A 24,126-nucleotide genomic window follows, 5' to 3' on the forward strand; every position below is an offset into this window, starting at 1 on the left:
GGCCTGGACCAGTCCGCCGCCACCAACCCCACCACCACCACCACCACCACCACCACCCCGACGCAGGCGCGGTTGGCCGGCGGCCGCCTTGCACCCCGGGAGCTGTAGTCCGCCGCCTCGGCCTCCCCCATTGGGCGGGAAGGGCTGGGGGACTACAACTCCCGGCGGGCCCTGCGCCGTCAATGGCCGTTGCCATTCTGGCGGGATTTTCGGGAGACGGCAGCCGCCACCTCCCCCTTTTTGAGGAGACAAGATTTAAAAAATTTTTTATATAAACTACTCCCGAGGAGAAACGAATTAGCAGCTGAGTTGAATTCTGAAGGGAGCGATGGAGAGCGAGGTGGATTCAGGCGGGAAACGCCAAGTGGGATGTGAGTAGAAAGATATGAGCAGCGCTGTTAAGTCAAAAAGTCCGAGCTTTCCCTCACTCATGTTACTCTTATCTGCTACACATCAGCATAACAACAATAATAATATTAGGTGATTTAGTTTACTTTCCGGCAGCGTTTGCTCCCTTTCAAGGGCTGGGAAGGGGCTGTTAACCAGTGGAGTCCGGTTGCCAACCCTCCCGGATTGCCGGGAGTCACTTCGCAAAGATAATTCGGGGTCTTTTTTTTTTCTCTCTCCTCTCTCAAATTTTACTTTGAACGCGTTTGTTTATAGGTTTTAAGGATATTTGTGATGATTAGCCAGGCTGTTGGAAATGGGAGGTCCCCCCCCCCCCCCAACCCCCCACCTTTTCTGCTGCTGATAGCTCCAGGAATATGGTCAACAAATGTTGGCAACCTCAGGTTGGACGTTTTGTTTTTCTTCTCTTTTTCTCTTTGAAGCATCTTTGGACGTTTTGCTCTTTTGCAACAGTCACTTGGTGAAATAAAGCTCCAGATAGAGAACTGGAGGCAAGAGAATAACCCCCCGGCTTCATTTGAGGAGGCCATTTGGCCCATTTATGCCCATGCTGGCTCCTGAAAGAGCTATCCAATTAGTTCAATCTCTCTCCCCCCCCCCCCACCACCACCGTGGTCCTGCAAATTTCTCCTTGAAGTATTTATACGGTTCCCTTTTGCAGGTTACTGAATCTGTTTCCACTGTCCTATCAGGCAGCGCATCCCAAGTGCAGAGTCTCTCTCGAGATGGGTGAATTGAGATGGGCTGAATGGCCATCCTCACCTGTGTGCTCCGACACGTTTCAGGATTACAGGGCTCAGCTGAAAGAGCTTTTACTCCTCCGGTGTCGTGGCTGACCGGTCACCCTGCCCTGCGCCAGAAAGTCGCGCGTTCATGTCCTACTCCAGCGACTTGAGTGCACAATCCTTGCTGACGCTCCCAGTGCAGCGCTGAGGGAGTGCCGCACAGTCGGAGGTGCTGCCTTTTGGTTGAGATGGTAAACCGAGGCAATGGTACCACTATATGAAACTGTTTATGTGGGAGCCTTAGTCCAAACCCATCCCTTATATGCATCACATGGGTGTGCAGGGAGCTTGACAAGTTAACATCAGTTTCTATTACAAAGGCGGGCATTGAATTTATAATGAGCTAAAGGGGCTAAATTATGAGGGCAGGTTGCACAGACTAAGCTTCTAATCCGATGAAAGCAAAATACTGCGGGTGCTGGAAACCTGAAATAAAAACATAAAATGCTGGAAAAACTCCGCAGGTCTGGCAGCATCTGGGGAGAGAGAAACAGTTAATGTTTCCAGTCCGTTTGACTCTTCGGAGTTTGAAGAGTTCAACTCTGAAGAAGAGTCATATGAACTCGAAACGTTAACTCTGTTTCTCTCCACAGATGCTGCCAGACCTGCTGAATTTTTTCTGTGGTGTTATTTTTTGGCTTTTCTTCCCGGCTTCTAATCTCTCGAGCGTAGAAGATTAAGGCGTGATCCAATCGAGGGTTTTAAGATGATTAAAGGATTCAATGGGGTTAATAGAAAGAAACTGCTTCCTCTGGTGGGTAGAGTCCAGAACAAGGGGGCAGAAACTTAAAATTGGAGCCAGGCCCTTAAAATTGGAGCCAGGCCGTTCAGGGGTGATGTCAGGAAGCACTTCACACACACACACACACACACACACACACACACACACACACACACATATTCTGGAACTCTCTACCCCACCCCCCCCCCCAAAAAAAAAGCTTTCAAGGCTGGGGGTGTCAATTGGAAATTTCCAAACGGAGGTGGATAGATTTTTGTCGGGTAAGGGGATTAAGGGTTGTGGAGCCAAGGTAGGAAGATGGAGTTAAGATACAGATCAGCCGTGAACTGATTGAATTTCGAAACAGGCTGGAGGGGCTGAATGGCCTCCTGTTCCTAAGTGTGCGCAGATGGGAAATTTTAAACCAATTGTGGATTGAAATTGCTGCCAGTATGTGCAATAAGGAACAGCACGCGATTTGAAGCTTGCACCCACTGCTCTGTAAAAACTTCCCAAGTGCTGGCTGGTTATTTTGTTATAATTTTGCGTGAAAGTATAGGTTTAAAATCAAAATAAACTTCCAGACCTGTTTTTACGTCTTCCTTAAATAACGGTGATTATTTCTGTAGAGTTTTTTAAAAAATAAGTCATAGCTTTGAAATGCCCGATTTACCTTTTTCATAAACCTTCACATTGTGTTTAATTAGCAGTCCTGCGCCCCTCCCAGTGTGTCAACATTGGGCTTTTTGGCAAATGCTTAATATCTGATTTATTTTTAAGAATTGCAGACACTGCTTTGGGTCGGATTCAGTGAAATTCAACCCTGTGCTGCTGTTTCTGGTAATGACTGGGGAAACGTTCGGAACAAGCAGTTTCATTGTGCACTCCTGGGTAAGGAGTGATCCGTTGAAATGGCTAATTCATCGTTTATTTGTTTTTTCTGGCTAATTAGTGCATCCGTGCCAAATCACGTTCATTTTGAAAGTCTTCCTTGTATTGGTTTCCAATGTGTGTCTGATGGAACTTTTCCTGGTCTTCCAAAATCTTTTTTTTTTAAGTACTGAGCTAATCTGTACCCTAGCCATGACGCACTTAACAGCGTCTCAGTGAGTGCTATGCTAGGGAAGATGGTTCTGATTGTTGGGGGCGGGGATATCAAAGCTGGAGCTATAAATATAAAAACAGTCGCTGATAAATCTAGTAAGGAATTCAGGAGAAATTCCTTTACCATGAAAATGTAGCACTCGGCACCAGAGGGAGTGGTTGAGGTAAATAGCAAAATGCATTTGCGGGGAAGAGGAAATAGAAAGACAGGCTTGCATTTATATAGCGCCATTTACAAGCTCATTGTCCCAAGCACTTTAGAGCCAATGAAGTACTTTACGAAGGTAGGAAAAGCTGCAGCCAGTATGCGCACAGCAAGCTCCCACAAAACACCAATACAATAGTGACCCAGGTCACCTGTTTTCAGTGATGTTGTTTGAGGGGTAGAGATTGGGCCGCTTACCGGGGAGACCACCCCCTTCCTCGTACTAGTGCCGCCTGATCCTTTACGTCCATCTGGGAGGACAGAGAGGTCTTAGTTTGGCTGTCTGAAAATGAGCGCCGACGCAGAACCCCCTCAGCGCTGAACTGAAATGCCAGCCTGGAGCAGAAGGAGCTGCAGATTGGGTGAGATGAAGCAGAGTGGGAGGAGGAGGAGCATAAACGCCAGATGGGCTGAATAGCCGGCGTCCGCACTGCACATTCTGCGATCCTGTGGTGGGGGGGAAAAAAACGTTTCGCTTAATTCGGGTAGAGAGAAGTTGCACCGTTGATGTCAGGCTGGGCTCCTGGTAGTCCGTGGGAGGCCACTTTGGAAGATTAAAGCTCCGCTCTTCTGTACGTGTTCTTCAACTTCAAACAGCAAGTGTTGGAAGATGTCAAGAAAGGGACCTTATTTTGGACCCGTGTCTCCTCCAAAACTCAAAGCCACGGTTGAAAGGATGGGGGTGGGAGTACAAGCATTAGCTGGAGTAATTGCGCCTTTGTGACACTGTGGGTGACGACCTGTCTGGTCTTTCACTGGCTCTCTAGTCTTGGAGTGAGCTACCTGGATGTTTGTATAGTTTAGCTTAGATGTCTAAAGTCTGGTTTTTAAAATAACTTATTCCCTCGCCTCTGCCTCACCATCCAGAGACATTAGTTAGCAGAGTTTTCAACAGAAAGCATCAACTTCAGTCCACAATGCCGCTCCGTTTGGCCCATTCTGTGTTGGTCTTTATACCGTTCAGGAGAAGCCTTGCACTGAAATGTTCTGAATTTCTCTCACCGAAGAAATTCTTTGAGGAATCTTATGCCCTGAAAGGAAACCCGGAATTTGTCCTTCACTCATTCTTTCAACAATTATTAAAGAAGAAATGCGACTCTCTTACCTCCGTTCCTTCCAGAGGTTATGGGTTCAAGACACACTCCAATCCAGCACTGAGGGCGCACTCCACTGCTGGAGATGCCTTTCTTAGATGATGCTTTAAACCGAGGCCCCATCTGTCGTCTCGTAAAGGATCCAGCGACTCTTCGAGGGAAAAACAGAGTTTCCCCCCAGTGTCCTGGGCCAATTGTCCAAACCAACATCGGTTGTTCAGTCGAGGCACTTGAGGGCATTAGATGATTATTTGAATGGAAACAATGTTCAGGGTTAAGGGGGAAAAGGCAGAGCAGTGGCATCAGGTCATGATGCTCATTTGGAGAGCCGGTGCAGACACAATGGGCCGAATGGCCTCCCCCTGTGCCGTTAAGGTTCTGTGATTCCCTGATCACAAACAGATGGTCTGGTTCATGACCACATGCTGTTTGTGGGAGCTTGCTGTGTGCAGTTGGCTGCCATAATTGCCACATTACAACCGTGCCCACACTTCATAAAGCACTTCAGTGGATGTAAAGTGTGAAGGAATGTGGTCATGAAAGGTGCTATATAAATGCAAACCTTAACTTTTTTTCATTGCCTGCTTGCTGCTGTGGCATGAGTTTTTTTTATTGCTTAGCCTGTTAAGGGGGGGTTTTACATTTCTGCCAGTGTGAATGTTTTTGTAACCCTGCCCTTTGACAGATGCTCTGGGGAATGAGCGCCTCACAGCGGAGGAGATGGATGAACGCAGACGACAGAACATTGCCTACGAGTACCTCTGTCACTTGGAGGAGGCGAAACGGTGAGATGGCTTTCCACACGGGTTCAGCCTTTGGCCTCCTCTTCTAGTGTGTCATACGTGGGAGCAAAGCATGTGAAAGCAGTGGATGGCTGGGTCGGCAGCTGAAAGCCTCCTGTCCTGTGAGTGAGGTAGTGGGTAAAATACATCCTGTGCTGCCCACTTCCTGCACTGTGCTCCCCGCTGTCCTTTGATGGCTTGAGGGTACGTGCCAGCGCTGTGGTGAAACGTGTTCACTCCCAGTATGCGTGTGGATAAAAGTGCCGGCCTTGGCTCAATGCTGGCACTCTTACCTCTGCGTCAGAAGGGGTGAATTCAAACCCTACCCCTGGGTATGAGCTTGTTGCCAACCACACCCCCCCAGCCACCACCACCACCACAGTGCAGCACTCAGCTGTTGGAAATGCTGCCTCTTGGGTGCGATATTAAACCCAGACCCTGCCCACCCCCATAGATGGATGTGAAGTATCCCGCTGGACTACTTGAAGAGCAGGGAGCTCTCGGTGCTCTGGGCCGACACTAAAAGCAGATGACCTGCGTCGTTGACGCACTGCTGTTTGTGGGAGCTTGCTGTGCGAGAATAGGCTCCTGCGTTTCCTTCGTTATAACAGTGGCTACACTCGGAAAGGAACAGGGCTTTGTTTGTCGGCTGTGGAGCGCCTCTGGGCCATCCTGATGTTGAGGGCGACCGCAGAAAGGCAGGTTCCGTCTCTTTAAAGCTTCCTTAACTTTAAAATGCTCATGGGCTGCACGCCAATCCGAATGGTGACATGTACCCTCTGTCGGGATCAGTGGGAATACCAATAATATCAGCCCCTCTTCAATGGGATGATTCCCTCCCTGCCCTGCCCCCAAAAGGGGAATCCATTACCTGCGATTTGTATATGTCTGTTAACCAAGGGTAGCCGGGATATCAGCTGTGATGTAATTGAATGGGCTCAAGGGGCTGAACGGCCAGAATCTGCCTCAATGTGGGAGACAGTGATGTCATGGTAATGCCTCCGGACTAGTAACCCAGAGGCCCGGGCGAACGCTCCAGGGACACGGGTTCAAACCCCGACCGGGCAGCTGGTGGAATTTAAATTCAGTTAATAAATCTGGAATATAAAGGGAGTCTCAGTGACCATGACGATCGTCATTGATTGTTGTTAAAAACCCATCGGGTTCACTAATGTCCCCTTTAGGGAGGGAAATCTGCCGTCCTTACCCAGGTGCCAGACCCACAGTAAAATGGTTGACTCTTAACTGCCCCCCTGAAATGGCCTCGCGAAGCACTCCGTTCCAAGGCAGTTAGGGATGGGCAACAAATGCTGGCCTTGCCAGCGATGCCCACACCCCATGAAAGAAAATGCGATCAGTCCCTAACCCCTCCGCCCGAATTCGTAGTTTGGACTCTGGGATGAAGGCCGGACACGTGTGGGTGCTGGACCCCGGCGTGTGGGTGCTGGACCCTGGCGTGTATCTGCTTACAGGACTGGGTGGGGAGGGATGGGGGCAGTATTAATCTAGGTCTCAACTACATGCAGCTGCCTTATTCACAGATGAGGACACCCCAAACGTATGCAAGTTATAGGGAAGTTCAGTGAAGTATTGCCATGGAAACATTGGTAAAATTCAACAGTGTGCAGTGTAAGCTGGTTCCTCCCTTGAGGAAAGTGGTGAGCGGTTAAAGGGCGTGTTCGATCACATTCCCCTTCATTGCTCCATCCCCTCCCCTCGATTTGCTGCGGGTTGTTGCCAGTGGAGTTGTCTCTCGGTCCTGCTAACCCTGGGGTTTGCGTACTCTGCCGATTTGATTTCAGGTGGATGGAGGCCTGCTTGGACGAGGAGCTGCCGCCAACTACCGACCTGGAGGAGAGCCTGCGGAACGGGGTGATCCTGGCTCAACTGGGCCATCGTTTTGCGCCTGACATTGTCCCACAGAGGAAAATCTATGACCGAGAGCTGTTGAGGTACAAGGTACGGTGAACACCGAGTCACTAGATGGTGCACGTTGCACTGTAATCCGCAGAGATTTCCGTTCCCTGAGAGAACACCGTGTCCCTTTTATATTAAATAAAAAAAGAAAGGAAGGAACCTCGTTGGTAGGATACATCCAGGAGCCTGTGTTATAGCCGGCACTGTGTAAGGTTGGAGTATTTCAGTGCAAGGTCTGCCTTGTATTTAGAAACTGTAGCACCTGAGAGATGTTATGGAAGGGCGGCTGGATATATATATATATATATATATATATATATATATATATATATATATATATATATATGGGATTTGATAAAGCCAGTTATTAGTCTGAACCAACCTACCTGAGGATCTACCCACTTCTTTAATGAAAATGAGTCGAGAAAGTTTAGAATGCAGGTACAGCAAGTAATTAGGAAAACTAATAGAATGTAGGGAGGTTATGCTTCAGTTACACAGGGCATTGGTGGGACCACCTCTGGAGCACTGTCTACAGTACCGGTCTCCTTATTTAAGGAAGGATGTAAATGCGTTGGAAGCTGTTCAGAGGAGGTTCACCAGACTAATACCTGGGAATGGGCAGGTTGTCTTATGAGGAAAGGTCGGACAGACTTGGCCTGTATCCGCCGGAGTTTAGAAGAGTGAGAGGGGACTTGATTGCAACCTTTAAGATCCTGAGGGGTATTGACAGGGTGGATGTGGAGACGATGTTTCCCCTTGTGGGAGAATCTAGAACTAGGGGTCAGGGTTTAAAAAATAAGGGGGTCGCCCATTTAAAACAGAGAGGAGGAACGTTTTTTTTTTCTCAGGATCATGAGACTTCGGAACTCCCTTCCTCAAAGGAGGCAGAGTCTTTGAATATTTTTAAGGCAGAGCTAGATGGATTCTTGATAAGTAAGGGGATGAAAGTTAATTGGGAGTAGGTGGGAGTGTGGAGTTGAGGTTAAAATTAGACCAGCCCTGATCTTATTGAATGGTGGAGCAGGCTCGAGGGGCTGAGTGGCCTACTTTTTCTCTTAATGCGTACGTTTGTATAAAACTGACTGTCCTCCCCCAGTGCTTTCAGTTATCCAATCAGCAAGCGGAACTTTGTAGTCAGAAGTAAAGCTGTGCCTTTTCCTGGGGAGAAGCATTACAATGCCGCTAGTATGGTAAAGGCGTCTCATGATTCTCTTCACACCTGTCAAATGTGGCACACTACAGGGCACAACCACAAGCCTTCAACTTGGTGACAACAATAGCATAGCAATAGAGGATCCCCTGTGAGACCCTGTAACTGTGAAAACACGTCACAGGGTCGGCCCTCTCCTTTGGTGTGTCGGTGAGAGTCTCGCAGTCACTCTTGCCGCTAATGAAAGGGTGGGTTTTTTTTTAAAATTAATTTTCGGAATGTGGACGTTGCTGGCAAAGCTGGCATTTGTTAGCCTAGATGCCCTCTTACCGCTGTAGGACCACTTTCGAATTGCAGTTAAGAATCAGCCACGTTGGAGTGGGGCTGGAGTCGCACAGGCCAGACCGGGTAAAGGCGGCAAGGGGCACGAGTGAACCAGCGCAGTTTTTGCTATGATCTGGACACTTCACGATCGTTTTTACTAATCTCAGCTTTCTCAAGTTGAATTCAAATTCTCAAAGTGCCCCGGTGGGGATTTGAACTCTTAATTCCCTGGAGCCCCAGTTTTTCCAGTTATTGCGCTCCCGCTGTAGAACTGAGCCACAGAGACGGACCCAGGTTTGATCCTTGGTGTGTGCAGCGGTGGCTGATCCCTGTTGCGGTGGCAGCCAAGATCTTAACGTCTGTCTCACCTTGGGCGGGAGGGACGAGGTTTCTGCTTCTCAATCAGTATCCAGCGTGCCTGCTTGGAAAGTGGATCTCGGCATCGCGCCTTGCTGGGGGCTCCCACGGGTTCACCTGCCAGCGTTCACAGCCCAGATGTACGCAGAAAGAAGGAGCTAGTGGTCGAAATAATAACCCTGTCTCTGGATTTCAGCTGTGGATCCCCGGGTGTGTTTAAGCAACTTGTGCCCCTTGTTCAGCCTGAAGCCACACCCTTCAGATCCTCACTTAACCCTCAGTTCGGGCAGGGAACGCTTGCAAATGGTGCTACTGCATTGCGACCTTGTGCTCAATGTTTTATTTCAACTTATGTTTTTGTGTAGGCGACCGGACTAAATTTCAGACACACGGACAATATCAACCATTGGCTGAACGCGATGGCCAAGATCGCCCTCCCATCGGTATAGTACAAGGCATTTCTTCTCTATATATCTTTGGAATGTTTATCTTGATGAGAGCTTTGTAATTTCTAGGTGATGAATACGTGAACGCAAATCTTGTAAAAGCGATAGGGACACTAAAGAGGCCAATGGGTTGCTGGGTTTTATGAGCAGAAATGTTGAGTGTGAAAGAAGGGGAGGTTATGCTAAAGCTTTTAGCTGAGGTCTAACCAGTGAGTGTGCCCAACGCTGGGGCCCCAAGCTTCAAGAAGGATGCCAAGACCTTGGAGAGGGTGCAGAGGAGATTTACCAGAATGTGACCAGGGATGAGAGTTATGTGGAGAAGCTGGGGTTGTTCTCCTTGGAGCAGAGAAGGCTAAGGGGAGATTTAATCGACGCGCAGAAAACTGAGGGGATCTTGATTTCAACAGATAAGGAGAAACTGTTTCCCGTGGAAGACTTTAAAACAATTGGTAAAAGAACCAGAGGGTGAGGTGAGGATTTATTTCTTATTGCTCAGTGATTTGGTGTGATATGGAATGCACCACCTGAAGGGAAATGGAAGCAGATTCAATAGTTCTCTATGGGCAAATAGTAAGAAGGTGGTAGGAGGAGGAGTGGGGGCACTGATGAGGGACCAAAAAGGAGACCTGCCTGTAGAAGCAGGAGACGTGGCTGAGGCACTAAATGAATGGTGGAGTAAACTTGAAGGGCCGAATGACCTACCCTTGCTCCTGCTTTCTATGTTTGATCTCTTTACCAAGGAGCAAGATACGGCTCAAGTCATAGTGAAGAGGAGGTGGTTGGGAAACTGGATGGGCTAAACATTGATAAAGAAGAGGCACGAGAGAGGCTCTATGATAAGTCATAGGGCTGGATCAGATACATCCGAGAATATTGAGGAGAGTAAGGGTGGAAATTGTGGAGGCACTGGTCATAATCTTATCAATCCGCTTTTAAGATGCAAAGGGTTTGCCAGAGGACTGGAGAATTGCAAAAGTCCCATCACCTTGTTTGAGGAAGGATGGAAGGATAAAACCAGCAACTACAGGCCGGTCAGTTTTACCTCGGTGGGAAAGCTTTCAGAAATAATGACAGTCATTTGGACGATTGGGGATTAATTAGGGCAAATCCTCTTTAACTAACTCGCTTGAGATTTGTGAGGAGGGAGCAGAGAGGGTAGATGAGGGTAGTGTGGTTGACGTGGTGTACGTGGACCTCTAAAAGGCGTTTGACAAAGCACCACATAATAGACCTGTCAGCAAATTTGAAACCCATGGAATAAAAGGGACGGCAGCAGCATTGGTGTGGAGTTGAGTAACAGGAAACAGATTCATGGTGAACAAGTGCTTTTCAGGCTGGAGGAAGGTGTCCGGTGGGGTTCCCCAGGGGTTGGCTCTAGGACTACTGCTTTTCTTGCTCCATATGAATGACTTAGACTTGGGTGTGCAAAGCACAATTTGAAAAGTTGCAGATGACTCAGAGCTTGGAGTTATTGTGAACTGTGAGGAAGTTAGTGTTAAACTTCAAGAGGACCTAGACAGGCTGGTGGAATGGGCAGGCATGCAGCAGAAGCCATTTAAAGCAGTGAAGAATGAAGCGGCAGCACTTTGCTAGGAAGAATGAGGAGAGGCTGTATGAAGAGGACAATTTGAAAAGGCAGGAACAGTGAGTTCCGAGGGTGTGTGTGCACAAATTGCTGAAGGTGGCAGGGCAAGCTGAGAAAGTGGTCAGGTTAAAAAGGCACACGGGATCCTGAGCTTTATAAATAGAAGCATAGTGTGCAAAAGCAAGGAAGTTACGACGAACCCTTGCTTGAAACACTGGCTCGGCCTCAGCCCGAGTGTTGTGTCCGGTTCTGCGCACTGCCCTCTAGGAAGGATGCGAAGGCTCCAGGGATGTTGCAGAAATGGTTCACCGAGAGTGGTTCTGGGGATGAGGGACTTCAGGCGTGTGGATATATTGGAGAAGCTGGGGTGGTCCTCCTTGGAGAAGAGATAAGCTCGGAGGAGATTTGATCAAAATGTTCAAAACCGTGAGGGATCTAGACCGGCTAGATGGGGAAAAGCTATTCCCCATGGCCAAAGTGTTGAGAACCAGAGGGCACAGATTTAAAGTGGTTGACAAAAGAACCAGAGGCGACATGAAAACTTTCTTTACGTAGCGAGGGGGTTAGAATCCGGATTGCACCGCTCTCAAGTGTGGTGGAAGCAGCTTCAGAAGTGGCCTTTCAAAAGGCAACCGGATAAGCACCTGAAGAGAAAAACATTTCGGGGCTATGGCATGAGATCAAACATAGCAAATAGGAGCAAGGGTAGGTCATTCAGCCCTTCGAGTCAGCCCCGCCATTCAATATGATCATCATGGCTGATCCTCTAACTCAACGTCATACTCCTGCTCTCTCCCCATTCCCCTTGACGCCGTTAGAGTCCAGAAATCTATCTATTTCCTACTTAAATATATTCAGCGACTTGGCCTCCACAGCCTCTGTGGTAGAGAATTCCACAGGTTCACCACCCTCTGAGTGAAGAAGTTTCTCCTCATCTCAGTCCTAAATGTTCTACCCCGTACCGTGAGACCGTGACTCCTTGTTCTAGACCCCACCCCAGCCAGAGGAAACATCATCCCTGCATCCAGAATTACCTGGAAAAACTCAGCAGGTCTGGCAGCATCGGCGGAGAAGAAAGGAGTTGAAGTTTCGAGTCCTCTTGACCCTTTGACAGAACTTGAGTTCGAGTCCAAGAAAGAGTTGAAATATAAGCTGGTTTAAGGTGTGTGTGTGGGGGGCGGAGAGAGAGAGAGAGGTGGAGGGGGGTGTGGTTGTAGGGACAAACAAGCAGTGATAGAAGCAGATCATCAAAAGATGTCAACAACATCTTTTTTTATTGTTGTTGACATCTTTTGATAATCTGCTTCCATCACTGCTTGTTTGTCCCTACAACCACACCCCCACTCCACCTCTCTCTCTCTCTCTCCGCCCCCCACACACACACATTAAACCAGCTTATATTTCAACTCTTTCTTGGACTCGAACTCAAGTTCTGTCGAAGGGTCATGAGGACTCGAAACTTCAACTCTTTTCTTCTCCGCCGATGCTGCCAGACCTGCTGAGTTTTTCCAGGTAATTCTCTTTTTGTTTTTGTTTTGGATTTCCAGCATCCGCAGTTTTTTTGTTTTTATCCCTGCATCCAGTCTGTCCATCTCTGCCGGAATTTTATGTTTCAATGAGATCCCCTCTCATTCTTCTAAACTCCAGTGAACACAGGCCTAGTCAGCCCAATCTCTCCTCATACGACAATCCTGCCATCCCATGAATCAGTCTGGTGAACCTTCGCTGCACTCCCTCTATGGTAACTATATCTTTTCTTGGGTATGGTGACTACAACTGCACACAATACTCCAGGTGTGGTCTCACCAAGGCCCTGTACAGCTGCAGTAAGACATCCTCACTCCTGTACTCAAGTCCTCTCGCAATGAAGGCCAACATACCATTTACCTTCTTAACTGCTTGCTGCACCTGCATGTTTGATTACAGTGTCTGGTGTACAAGGACACCCAGGTCCCTTTGTACATCCACATTTTCCAATCTATCACCACTTATATAATACTCTGCCATTCTGTTTTTCCTACCAAAGTGGATAACGTCACACTTCTCTATGTTATTCTGCATCTGTCATTTATTTGCCCACTCACTCAAACTGTCCTAATCGCCTTGAAGCCTCTTAACACCCTCCTCACCACTCACATTCCCATCAAGTTTCGTGTCGTCAGCAAACTTGGAAATATTACATTTGGTTCCCTCATCAAAATCGTTGATATATATTGTAAAAAGCTGGGGCCCAAGCAATGATCCCTGCGGTACCCCACTAGTCACCACCTGCCACTCTGAAAAAGATTCATTTACTCTTCCTGTTGTTTCCAGTCTGCTAACCAATTCTCAATCCATGCCAATATATTACCCCCAGACACATGTGCTTCAATTTTTCACACTAAGCTCTTATGTGGGACTTTATCAAAAGCTTTCTGAAAATCCAAATACACCACATTTGCTATCCTGTCAGTCCTGTTCCCCTTTGACAGGGGTGTCCCGTCAGTCCCATTCCCCTTTGACAGGGTTGTCCCGTCAGTCCCATTCCCCTTTGACGGGGCTGTCCCGTCAGTCCCATTCCCCTTTGACGGGGCTGTCCCGTCAGTCCCATTCCCCTTTGACAGGGTTGTCCCGTCAGTCCCATTCCCCTTTGACAGAGCTATCCCGTCAGTCCCATTCCCCTTTGACAGGGGTGTCCCGTCAGTCCCATTCCCCTTTGACAGGGTTGTCCCGTCAGTCCCATTCCCCTTTGACAGAGCTATCCCGTCAGTCCCATTCCCCTTTGACAGGGGTGTCCCGTCAGTCCCATTCCCCTTTGACAGGGTTGTCCCGTCAGTCCCATTCCCCTTTGACAGGGCTGTCCCGTCAGTCCCATTCCCCTTTGACAGGGTTGTCCCGTCAATCCCATTCCCCTTTGACAGAGCTATCCTGTCAGTCCCATTCCCCTTTGACAGGGCTATCCCGTCAGTCCCATTCCCCTTTGACAGGGGTGTCCCGTCAGTCCCATTCCCCTTTGACAGGGTTGTCCCGTCAGTCCCGTTCCCCTTTGACAGGGGTGTCCCGTCAATCCCGTTCCCCTTTGACAGAGCTATCCCGTCAGTCCCATTCCCCTTTGACAGGGGTGTCCCGTCAATCCCGTTCCCCTTTGACAGAGCTATCCCGTCAATCCCGTTCCCCTTTGACAGAGCTATCCCGTCAGTCCCATTCCCCTTTGACAGAGCTATCCCGTCAGTCCCGTTCCCCTTTGACAGGGGTGTCCTGTCAGTCCCGTTCCCCTTTGACAGAGCTGTCCCGTCAGTCCCATTCCCCTTTGACAGGGTTGTCCCGTCAGTCCCATTCCCCTTTGACAGGGCTATCCCGTCAGTCCCATTCCCCTTTGACAGAGCTATCCCGTCAGTCCCGTTCCCCTTTGACAGAGCTGTCCCGTCAGTCCCATTCCCCTTTGACAGGGTTGTCCTGTCAGTCCCATTCCCCTTTGACAGAGCTGTCCCGTCAGTCCCATTCCCCTTTGACAGGGCTGTCCCGTCAGTCCCGTTCCCCTTTGACAGAGCTGTCCCGTCAGTCCCATTCCCCTTTGACAGAGCTGTCCCGTCAGTCCCATTCCCCTTTGACAGAGCTGTCCCGTCAGTCCCATTCCCCTTTGACAGAGCTGTCCCGTCAGTCCTGTTCCCCTTTGACAGGGGTGTCCCGTCAGTCCTGTTCCCCTTTGACAGAGCTGTCCCGTCAGTCCCATTCCCCTTTGACAGGGCTGTCCCGTCAGTCCCATTCCCCTTTGACAGAGCTATCCCGTCAGTCCCGTTCCCCTTTGACAGGGTTGTCCCGTCAGTCCCGTTCCCCTTTGACAGAGCTGTCCCGTCAGTCCCGTTCCCCTTTGACAGGGTTGTCCCGTCAGTCCCATTCCCCTTTGACGGGGCTGTCCCGTCAGTCCCATTCCCCTTTGACAGGGTTGTCCTGTCAGTCCCATTCCCCTTTGACAGGGTTGTCCTGTCAGTCCCATTCCCCTTTGACAGGGTTGTCCTGTCAGTCCCATTCCCCTTTGACAGGGGTGTCCCGTCAGTCCCGTTCCCCTTTGACAGAGCTATCCCGTCAGTCCCGTTCCCCTTTGACAGAGCTATCCCGTCAGTCCCGTTCCCCTTTGACAGAGCTATCCCGTCAGTCCCGTTCCCCTTTGACAGGGTTGTCCCGTCAGTCCCGTTCCCCTTTGACAGGGTTGTCCTGTCAGTCCCATTCCCCTTTGACAGGGTTGTCCCGTCAGTCCCGTTCCCCTTTGACAGGGTTGTCCCGTCAGTCCCATTCCCCTTTGACAGGGGTGTCCCGTCAGTCCCGTTCCCCTTTGACGGGGCTGTCCCGTCAGTCCCGTTCCCCTTTGACAGGGTTGTCCCGTCAGTCCCGTTCCCCTTTGACAGGGTTGTCCCGTCAGTCCCATTCCCCTTTGACAGAGCTATCCCGTCAGTCCCGTTCCCCTTTGACAGGGGTGTCCCGTCAGTCCCATTCCCCTTTGACAGGGTTGTCCCGTCAGTCCCATTCCCCTTTGACAGAGCTATCCCGTCAGTCCCGTTCCCCTTTGACAGGGGTGTCCCGTCAGTCCCATTCCCCTTTGACAGGGTTGTCCCGTCAGTCCCATTCCCCTTTGACAGGGTTGTCCCGTCAGTCCCATTCCCCTTTGACAGAGCTATCCCGTCAGTCCCGTTCCCCTTTGACAGGGCTGTCCCGTCAGTCCCGTTCCCCTTTGACGGGGGTGTCCCGTCAGTCCCATTCCCCTTTGACAGGGTTGTCCCGTCAGTCCCATTCCCCTTTGACAGAGCTATCCCGTCAGTCCCGTTCCCCTTTGACAGGGGTGTCCCGTCAGTCCCATTCCCCTTTGACAGGGTTGTCCCGTCAGTCCCGTTCCCCTTTGACAGAGCTATCCCGTCAGTCCCGTTCCCCTTTGACAGGGGTGTCCCGTCAGTCCCATTCCCCTTTGACAGGGTTGTCCTGTCAGTCCCGTTCCCCTTTGACAGGGTTGTCCCGTCAGTCCCATTCCCCTTTGACAGGGTTGTCCCGTCAGTCCCATTCCCCTTTGACAGAGCTATCCCGTCAGTCCCGTTCCCCTTTGACAGGGGTGTCCCGTCAGTCCCATTCCCCTTTGACAGGGGTGTCCCGTCAGTCCCATTCCCCTTTGACAGGGCTGTCCCGTCAGTCCCATTCCCCTTTGACAGGGGTGTCCCGTCAATCCCGTTCCCCTTTGACAGAGCTATCCCGTCAGTCCCATTCCCCTTTGACAGGGTTGTCCCGTCAGTCCCATTCCCCTTTGACAGAGCTGTCCCGTCAGTCCCATTCCCCTTTGACAGAGCTATCCTGTCAGTCCCATTCCCCTTTGACAGAGCTATCCTGTCAGTCCCGTTCCCCTTTGACAGGGTTGTCCCGTCAGTCCCATTCCCCTTTGACAGGGGTGTCCCGTCAGTCCCATTCCCCTTTGACAGGGCTGTCCCGTCAGTCCCATTCCCCTTTGACAGGGGTGTCCCGTCAATCCCGTTCCCCTTTGACAGAGCTATCCCGTCAGTCCCATTCCCCTTTGACAGGGTTGTCCCGTCAGTCCCATTCCCCTTTGACAGAGCTATCCCGTCAGTCCCATTCCCCTTTGACAGAGCTGTCCCGTCAGTCCCGTTCCCCTTTGACAGAGCTATCCCGTCAGTCCCATTCCCCTTTGACAGGGTTGTCCCGTCAGTCCCATTCCCCTTTGACAGGGTTGTCCCGTCAGTCCCATTCCCCTTTGACAGGGTTGTCCCGTCAGTCCCGTTCCCCTTTGACAGAGCTGTCCTGTCAGTCCCATTCCCCTTTGACAGAGCTATCCCGTCAGTCCCATTCCCCTTTGACAGGGTTGTCCCGTCAGTCCTGTTCCCCTTTGACAGGGTTGTCCCGTCAGTCCCGTTCCCCTTTGACAGAGCTATCCCGTCAGTCCCATTCCCCTTTGACAGAGCTATCCCGTCAGTCCCGTTCCCCTTTGACAGGGTTGTCCCGTCAGTCCCGTTCCCCTTTGACAGGGTTGTCCCGTCAGTCCTGTTCCCCTTTGACAGGGTTGTCCCGTCAGTCCCATTCCCCTTTGACAGGGCTGTCCCGTCAGTCCCGTTCCCCTTTGACAGAGCTATCCTGTCAGTCCCATTCCCCTTTGACAGAGCTATCCTGTCAGTCCCATTCCCCTTTGACAGGGTTGTCCCGTCAGTCCCGTTCCCCTTTGACAGGGTTGTCCCGTCAGTCCCGTTCCCCTTTGACAGAGCTATCCTGTCAGTCCCGTTCCCCTTTGACAGGGTTGTCCCGTCAGTCCCATTCCCCTTTGACAGAGCTGTCCCGTCAGTCCCATTCCCCTTTGACAGAGCTATCCCGTCAGTCCCATTCCCCTTTGACAGAGCTATCCCGTCAGTCCCGTTCTCCTTATCTCAGCCCTTATCTATTCTCCCAGTTATGTCCCCAAAAAACTCCAGTGGGCTTGTCAAACATGATTTTCCTTTCATAAATTGATGTTGACTTTGTCTAATCCCATTGATATTTTCTAAGTGTCCTGTTATCACATCCTTTGTAATAGACTGTAGCATTTTCCCTACCACTGATGCTAGGCTAACTGGCTTATAATTCACTGTTTTCTCTCTCCCTCCTTTTTTAAATAGTGTGGTTACAGTTATCACCCTCCGATCTGCTGGGACTGTGCCATAATCTACAGAATTTCGGAAGATTGCAACCAACACATCCACTATTTTCACGGCCACCTCCTTTAGTACCCTGGGATGTGGATTATCGGGCATTGGGGATTTATCGGCTTTCAGTCCCATTAATTTCTCCAGCCCTCCTGTTTTAATATTACTAATTTCCTTCAATTCCTCCTGCTCACTAGACCCTTGGTTCCCTTTTACTTCTGGCAAGTTATTTGTGTCTTCCTCCATGAAGACAGAACTAAAGTAGCTGTTTAATTGCTCTGCCATTTCCTTGTTCTCTATTATAAATTCACCCCCTTTGGACTATAAGGGACCTATATTTGCCTTCGCTAATCTTTCTTTTTACATAATTATAGAAGCTTTTACAGCATTTTCATGTTCCTTGCAAGTTTACTCTCCTCATACTCCATTTATACCCTCTTAATCAATCTCTTGGTCCACCTTTGCTGAATTCTAAGCAGCTCCCAATCCTCAGGCTTGCTACTTTTTCTAGCAACTTTATACGACTCCTCTTTGGATCTAATATAATCCATAATTTCTTTTGTTAGCCATGGTTGGGCTGCTTTTCCTGATGTGTTTTTGTGCCAGAAAGGTACATATAACTGTTGTAATATATACATTCGTTACTTAAATATTGGCCATTGTCAAGGGAGTGGAGCCAGCTAAATTTCTCTTGCAGAGAGCCGACAAGAACACGAGGGCCGAATGGCCACTTTCTGTGCTGTAACCATTGTATATTTTATAATTTTCAAAAAGTTGAATGAGATAACCCTTTTAAAAAAGAAAAAATTGGGGGACTATGGGGAAAGAGCAGAGGAATGGGTTTGACTGCATAGACCTGTCGAATGGGAATGGGTTTGACTGCATAGACCTGTCGAATGGGAATGGGTTTGACTGCATAGACCTGTCGAATGGGAATGGGTTTGACTGCATAGACCTGTCGAATGGGAATGGGTTTGACTGCATAGACCTGTCGAATGGAAATGGGTTTGACTGGATAGCCCTGTCGAATGGGAATGGGTTTGACTGGATAGCCCTGTCGAATGGGAATGGGATTGACTGGATAGCCCTGTCGAATGGGAATGGGATTGACTGGATAGACCTGTCGAATGGGAATGGGTTTGACTGCATAGACCTGTCGAATGGGAATGGGATTGACTGGATAGACCTGTCGAATGGGAATGGGTTTGACTGCATAGACCTGTCGAATGGGAATGGGTTTGACTGGATAGACCTGTCGAATGGGAATGGGTTTGACTGGATAGACCTGTCGAATGGGAATGGGTTTGACTGGATAGACCTGTCGAATGGGAATGGGTTTGACTGGATAGACCTGTCGAATGGGAATGGGTTTGACTGGATAGACCTGTCGAATGGGAATGGGTTTGACTGGATAGACCTGTCGAATGGGAATGGGTTTGACTGGATAGACCTGTCGAATGGGAATGGGTTTGACTGGATAGACCTGTCGAATGGGAATGGGTTTGACTGGATAGACCTGTCGAATGGGAATGGGTTTGACTGGATAGACCTGTCGAATGGGAATGGGTTTGACTGGATAGACCTGTCGAATGGGAATGGGTTTGACTGGATAGACCTGTCGAATGGGAATGGGTTTGACTGCATAGACCTGTCGAATGGGAATGGGATTGACTGGATAGACCTGTCGAATGGGAATGGGATTGACTGGATAGACCTGTCGAATGGGAATGGGTTTGACTGCATAGACCTGTCGAATGGGAATGGGATTGACTGGATAGACCTGTCGAATGGGAATGGGTTTGACTGCATAGACCTGTCGAATGGGAATGGGTTTGACTGGATAGACCTGTCGAATGGGAATGGGTTTGACTGCATAGACCTGTCGAATGGGAATGGGTTTGACTGATAGACCTGTCGAATGGGAATGGGTTTGACTGCATAGACCTGTCGAATGGGAATGGGTTTGACTGATAGACCTGTCGAATGGGAATGGGTTTGACTGCATAGACCTGTCGAATGGGAATGGGTTTGACTGCATAGACCTGTCGAATGGGAATGGGTTTGACTGCATAGACCTGTCGAATGGGAATGGGTTTGACTGCATAGACCTGTCGAATGGGAATGGGTTTGACTGCATAGACCTGTCGAATGGGAATGGGTTTGACTGCATAGACCTGTCGAATGGGAATGGGTTTGACTGCATAGACCTGTCGAATGGGAATGGGTTTGACTGCATAGACCTGTCGAATGGGAATGGGTTTGACTGCATAGACCTGTCGAATGGGAATGGGTTTGACTGCATAGACCTGTCGAATGGGAATGGGTTTGACTGCATAGACCTGTCGAATGGGAATGGGTTTGACTGCATAGACCTGTCGAATGGGAATGGGTTTGACTGCATAGACCTGTCGAATGGGAATGGGTTTGACTGCATAGACCTGTCGAATGGGAATGGGTTTGACTGCATAGACCTGTCGAATGGGAATGGGTTTGACTGCATAGACCTGTCGAATGGGAATGGGTTTGACTGCATAGACCTGTCGAATGGGAATGGGTTTGACTGCATAGACCTGTCGAATGGGAATGGGTTTGACTGCATAGACCTGTCGAATGGGAATGGGTTTGACTGCATAGACCTGTCGAATGGGAATGGGTTTGACTGCATAGACCTGTCGAATGGGAATGGGTTTGACTGCATAGACCTGTCGAATGGGAATGGGTTTGACTGCATAGACCTGTCGAATGGGAATGGGTTTGACTGCATAGACCTGTCGAATGGGAATGGGTTTGACTGCATAGACCTGTCGAATGGGAATGGGTTTGACTGCATAGACCTGTCGAATGGGAATGGGTTTGACTGCATAGACCTGTCGAATGGGAATGGGTTTGACTGCATAGACCTGTCGAATGGGAATGGGTTTGACTGCATAGACCTGTCGAATGGGAATGGGTTTGACTGCATAGACCTGTCGAATGGGAATGGGTTTGACTGCATAGACCTGTCGAATGGGAATGGGTTTGACTGCATAGACCTGTCGAATGGGAATGGGTTTGACTGCATAGACCTGTCGAATGGGAATGGGTTTGACTGCATAGACCTGTCGAATGGGAATGGGTTTGACTGCATAGACCTGTCGAATGGGAATGGGTTTGACTGCATAGACCTGTCGAATGGGAATGGGTTTGACTGCATAGACCTGTCGAATGGGAATGGGTTTGACTGCATAGACCTGTCGAATGGGAATGGGTTTGACTGCATAGACCTGTCGAATGGGAATGGGTTTGACTGCATAGACCTGTCGAATGGGAATGGGTTTGACTGCATAGACCTGTCGAATGGGAATGGGTTTGACTGCATAGACCTGGTCTGAATGGGAATGGGTTTGACTGCATAGACCTGTCGAATGGGAATGGGTTTTGACTGCATAGACCTGTCGAATGGGAATGGGTTTGACTGCTTAGACCGATTAGGACTGCATAGCCTGTCGAATGGAATGGGTTTGACGGACTAGACCTGTCGAATGGGAATGGGTTTTGCTGGATAGACCTGTCGAATGGGAATGGGTTTGACTGGATAGACCTGTACGAATTGGAATGGGTTAGACTGGATAGACCTGTCGAATGGGAATGGAGTTTGACTGATAGACCTGTCGAATGAATGGTGACGCATGCTGTCGATGATTGGTCTGACTGCATAGACCTGTCGAATGGGAATGGGTTTGACTGAATAGACCTGTCGAATGGGGAATGGGTTTGACTGCATAGACCTGTCGAATGGGAATGGGTTTGACTGCATAGACCTGTCGAATGGGAATGGGTTTGACTGCATAGACCTGTCGAATGGAATGGGTTTGACTGCATAGACCCTGTCGAATGGGAATGGGTTTTGACTGCATAGACCTGTCGAATGGGAATGGGTTTGACTGCATAGACCTGTCGAATGGGAATGGGTTTGACTGCATAGACCTGTCGAATGGGAATGGGTTTGACTGCATAGACCTGTCGAATGGGAATGGGTTTGACTGCATAGACCTGTCGAATGGGAATGGGTTTGACTGCATAGACCTGTCGAATGGGAATGGGGTTTGACTGCTAGACCTGTCGAATGGGAATGGGTTTGACTGCATAGACCTGTCGAATGGGAATGGGTTTGACTGCATAGACCTGTCGAATGGGAATGGGTTTGACTGCATAGACCTGTCGAATGGGAATGGGTTTGACTGCATAGACCTGTCGAATGGGAATGGGTTTGACTGGCATAGACCTGTCGAATGGGAATGGGTTTGACTGCATAGACCTGTCGAATGGGAATGGGTTGACTGGCATAGACCTGTCGAATGGGAATGGGTTTGACTGCATAGACCTGTCGAATGGGAATGGGTTTGACTGGATAGACCTGTCGAATGGGAATGGGTTTTGACTGCATAGACCTGTCGAATGGGAATGGGTTTGACTGGATAGACCTGTCGAATGGGAATGGGTTTGACTGATAGACCTGTCGAATGGGAATGGGTTTGACTGCATAGACCTGTCGAATGGGAATGGGTTTGACTGCATAGACCTGTCGAATGGGAATGGGTTTGACTGCATAGACCTGTCGAATGGGAATGTGTTTGACTGGCATAGACCTGTCGAATGGGAATGGGTTTGACTGGCTAGACCTGTCGAATGGGAATGGGTTTGACTGCATAGACCTGTCGAATGGGAATGGGTTTGACTGCATAGACCTGTCGAATGGGGAATGGGTTTGACTGATAGACCTGTCGAATGGGAATGGGTTTGACTGCATAGACCTGTCGAATGGGAATGGGTTTGACTGCATAGACCTGTCGAATGGGAATGGGTTTGACTGCATAGACCTGTCGAATGGGAATGGGTTTGACTGCATAGACCTGTCGAATGGGAATGGGTTTGACTGCATAGACCTGTCGAATGGGAATGGGTTTGACTGCATAGACCTGTCGAATGGGAATGGGTTTGACTGCATAGACCTGTCGAATGGGAATGGGTTTGACTGCATAGACCTGTCGAATGGGAATGGGTTTGACTGCATAGACCTGTCGAATGGGAATGGGTTTGACTGGCATAGACCTGTCGAATGGGAATGGGTTTGACTGCATAGACCTGTCGAATGGGAATGGGTTTGACTGGAATAGACCTGTCGAATGGGAATGGGTTTGACTGCATAGACCTGTCGAATGGGAATGGGTTTGACTGCATAGACCTGTCGAATGGGAATGGGTTTGACTGCATAGACCTGTCGAATGGGAATGGGTTTGACTGCATAGACCTGTCGAATGGGAATGGGTTTGACTGCATAGACCTGTCGAATGGGAATGGGTTTGACTGCATAGACCTGTCGAATGGGAATGGGTTTGACTGCATAGACCTGTCGAATGGGAATGGGTTTGACTGCATAGACCTGTCGAATGGGAATGGGTTTGACTGCATAGACCTGTCGAATGGGAATGGGTTTGACTGCATAGACCTGTCGAATGGGAATGGGTTTGACTGCATAGACCTGTCGAATGGGAATGGGTTTGACTGCATAGACCTGTCGAATGGGAATGGGTTTGACTGCATAGACCTGTCGAATGGGAATGGGTTTTGACTGCATAGACCTGTCGAATGGGAATGGGTTTGACTGCATAGACCTGTCGAATGGGAATGGGTTTGACTGCATAGACCTGTCGAATGGGAATGGGTTTGACTGCATAGACCTGTCGAATGGGAATGGGTTTGACTGCATAGACCTGTCGAATGGGAATGGGTTTGACTGCATAGACCTGTCGAATGGGAATGGGTTTGACTGCATAGACCTGTCGAATGGGAATGGGTTTGACTGCATAGACCTGTCGAATGGGAATGGGTTTGACTGCATAGACCTGTCGAATGGGAATGGGTTTGACTGCATAGACCTGTCGAATGGGAATGGGTTTGACTGCATAGACCAGTCGAATGGGAATGGGTTTGACTGCATAGACCTGTCGAATGGGAATGGGTTTGACTGCATAGACCTGTCGAATGGGAATGGGTTTGACTGCATAGACCTGTCGAATGGGAATGGGTTTGACTGCATAGACCTGTCGAATGGGAATGGGTTTGACTGCATAGACCTGTCGAATGGGAATGGGTTTGACTGCATAGACCTGTCGAATGGGAATGGGTTTGACTGCATAGACCTGTCGAATGGGAATGGGTTTGACTGCATAGACCTGTCGAATGGGAATGGGTTTGACTGCATAGACCTGTCGAATGGGAATGGGTTTGACTGCATAGACCTGTCGAATGGGAATGGGTTTGACTGCATAGACCTGTCGAATGGGAATGGGTTTGACTGCATAGACCTGTCGAATGGGAATGGGTTTGACTGCATAGACCTGTCGAATGGGAATGGGTTTGACTGCATAGACCTGTCGAATGGGAATGGGTTTGACTGCATAGACCTGTCGAATGGAATGGGGTTTGACTGCATAGACCTGTCGAATGGGAATGGGTTTGACTGCATAGACCTGTCGAATGGGAATGGGGTTTGACTGCATAGACCTGTCGAATGGGAATGGGTTTGACTGCATAGACCTGTCGAATGGGAATG

General features: G+C 49.4%; 1 protein-coding gene across 1 annotated transcript in view; it reads left to right on the forward strand.

Annotated features, from left to right (window-relative positions):
• The first annotated feature begins 223 nt into the window (after positions 1 to 223).
• iqgap3 (IQ motif containing GTPase activating protein 3) overlaps positions 224 to 24,126 on the forward strand; it is a 144,636-nt gene continuing 120,733 nt past the window's right edge. The window contains exons 1-4 of the mRNA XM_041181762.1: positions 224 to 371; positions 5,003 to 5,102; positions 6,902 to 7,058; positions 9,216 to 9,293. Of these exons, the coding sequence (XP_041037696.1) occupies positions 329 to 371; positions 5,003 to 5,102; positions 6,902 to 7,058; positions 9,216 to 9,293 (378 nt within the window). The 5' untranslated portion in view covers positions 224 to 328. The remainder of the gene's footprint in view (positions 372 to 5,002; positions 5,103 to 6,901; positions 7,059 to 9,215; positions 9,294 to 24,126) is intronic.

The sequence above is a fragment of the Carcharodon carcharias genome, assembly GCF_017639515.1.
Source record: "Carcharodon carcharias isolate sCarCar2 chromosome 36 unlocalized genomic scaffold, sCarCar2.pri SUPER_36_unloc_2, whole genome shotgun sequence".
NCBI lineage: Eukaryota > Metazoa > Chordata > Chondrichthyes > Lamniformes > Lamnidae > Carcharodon > Carcharodon carcharias.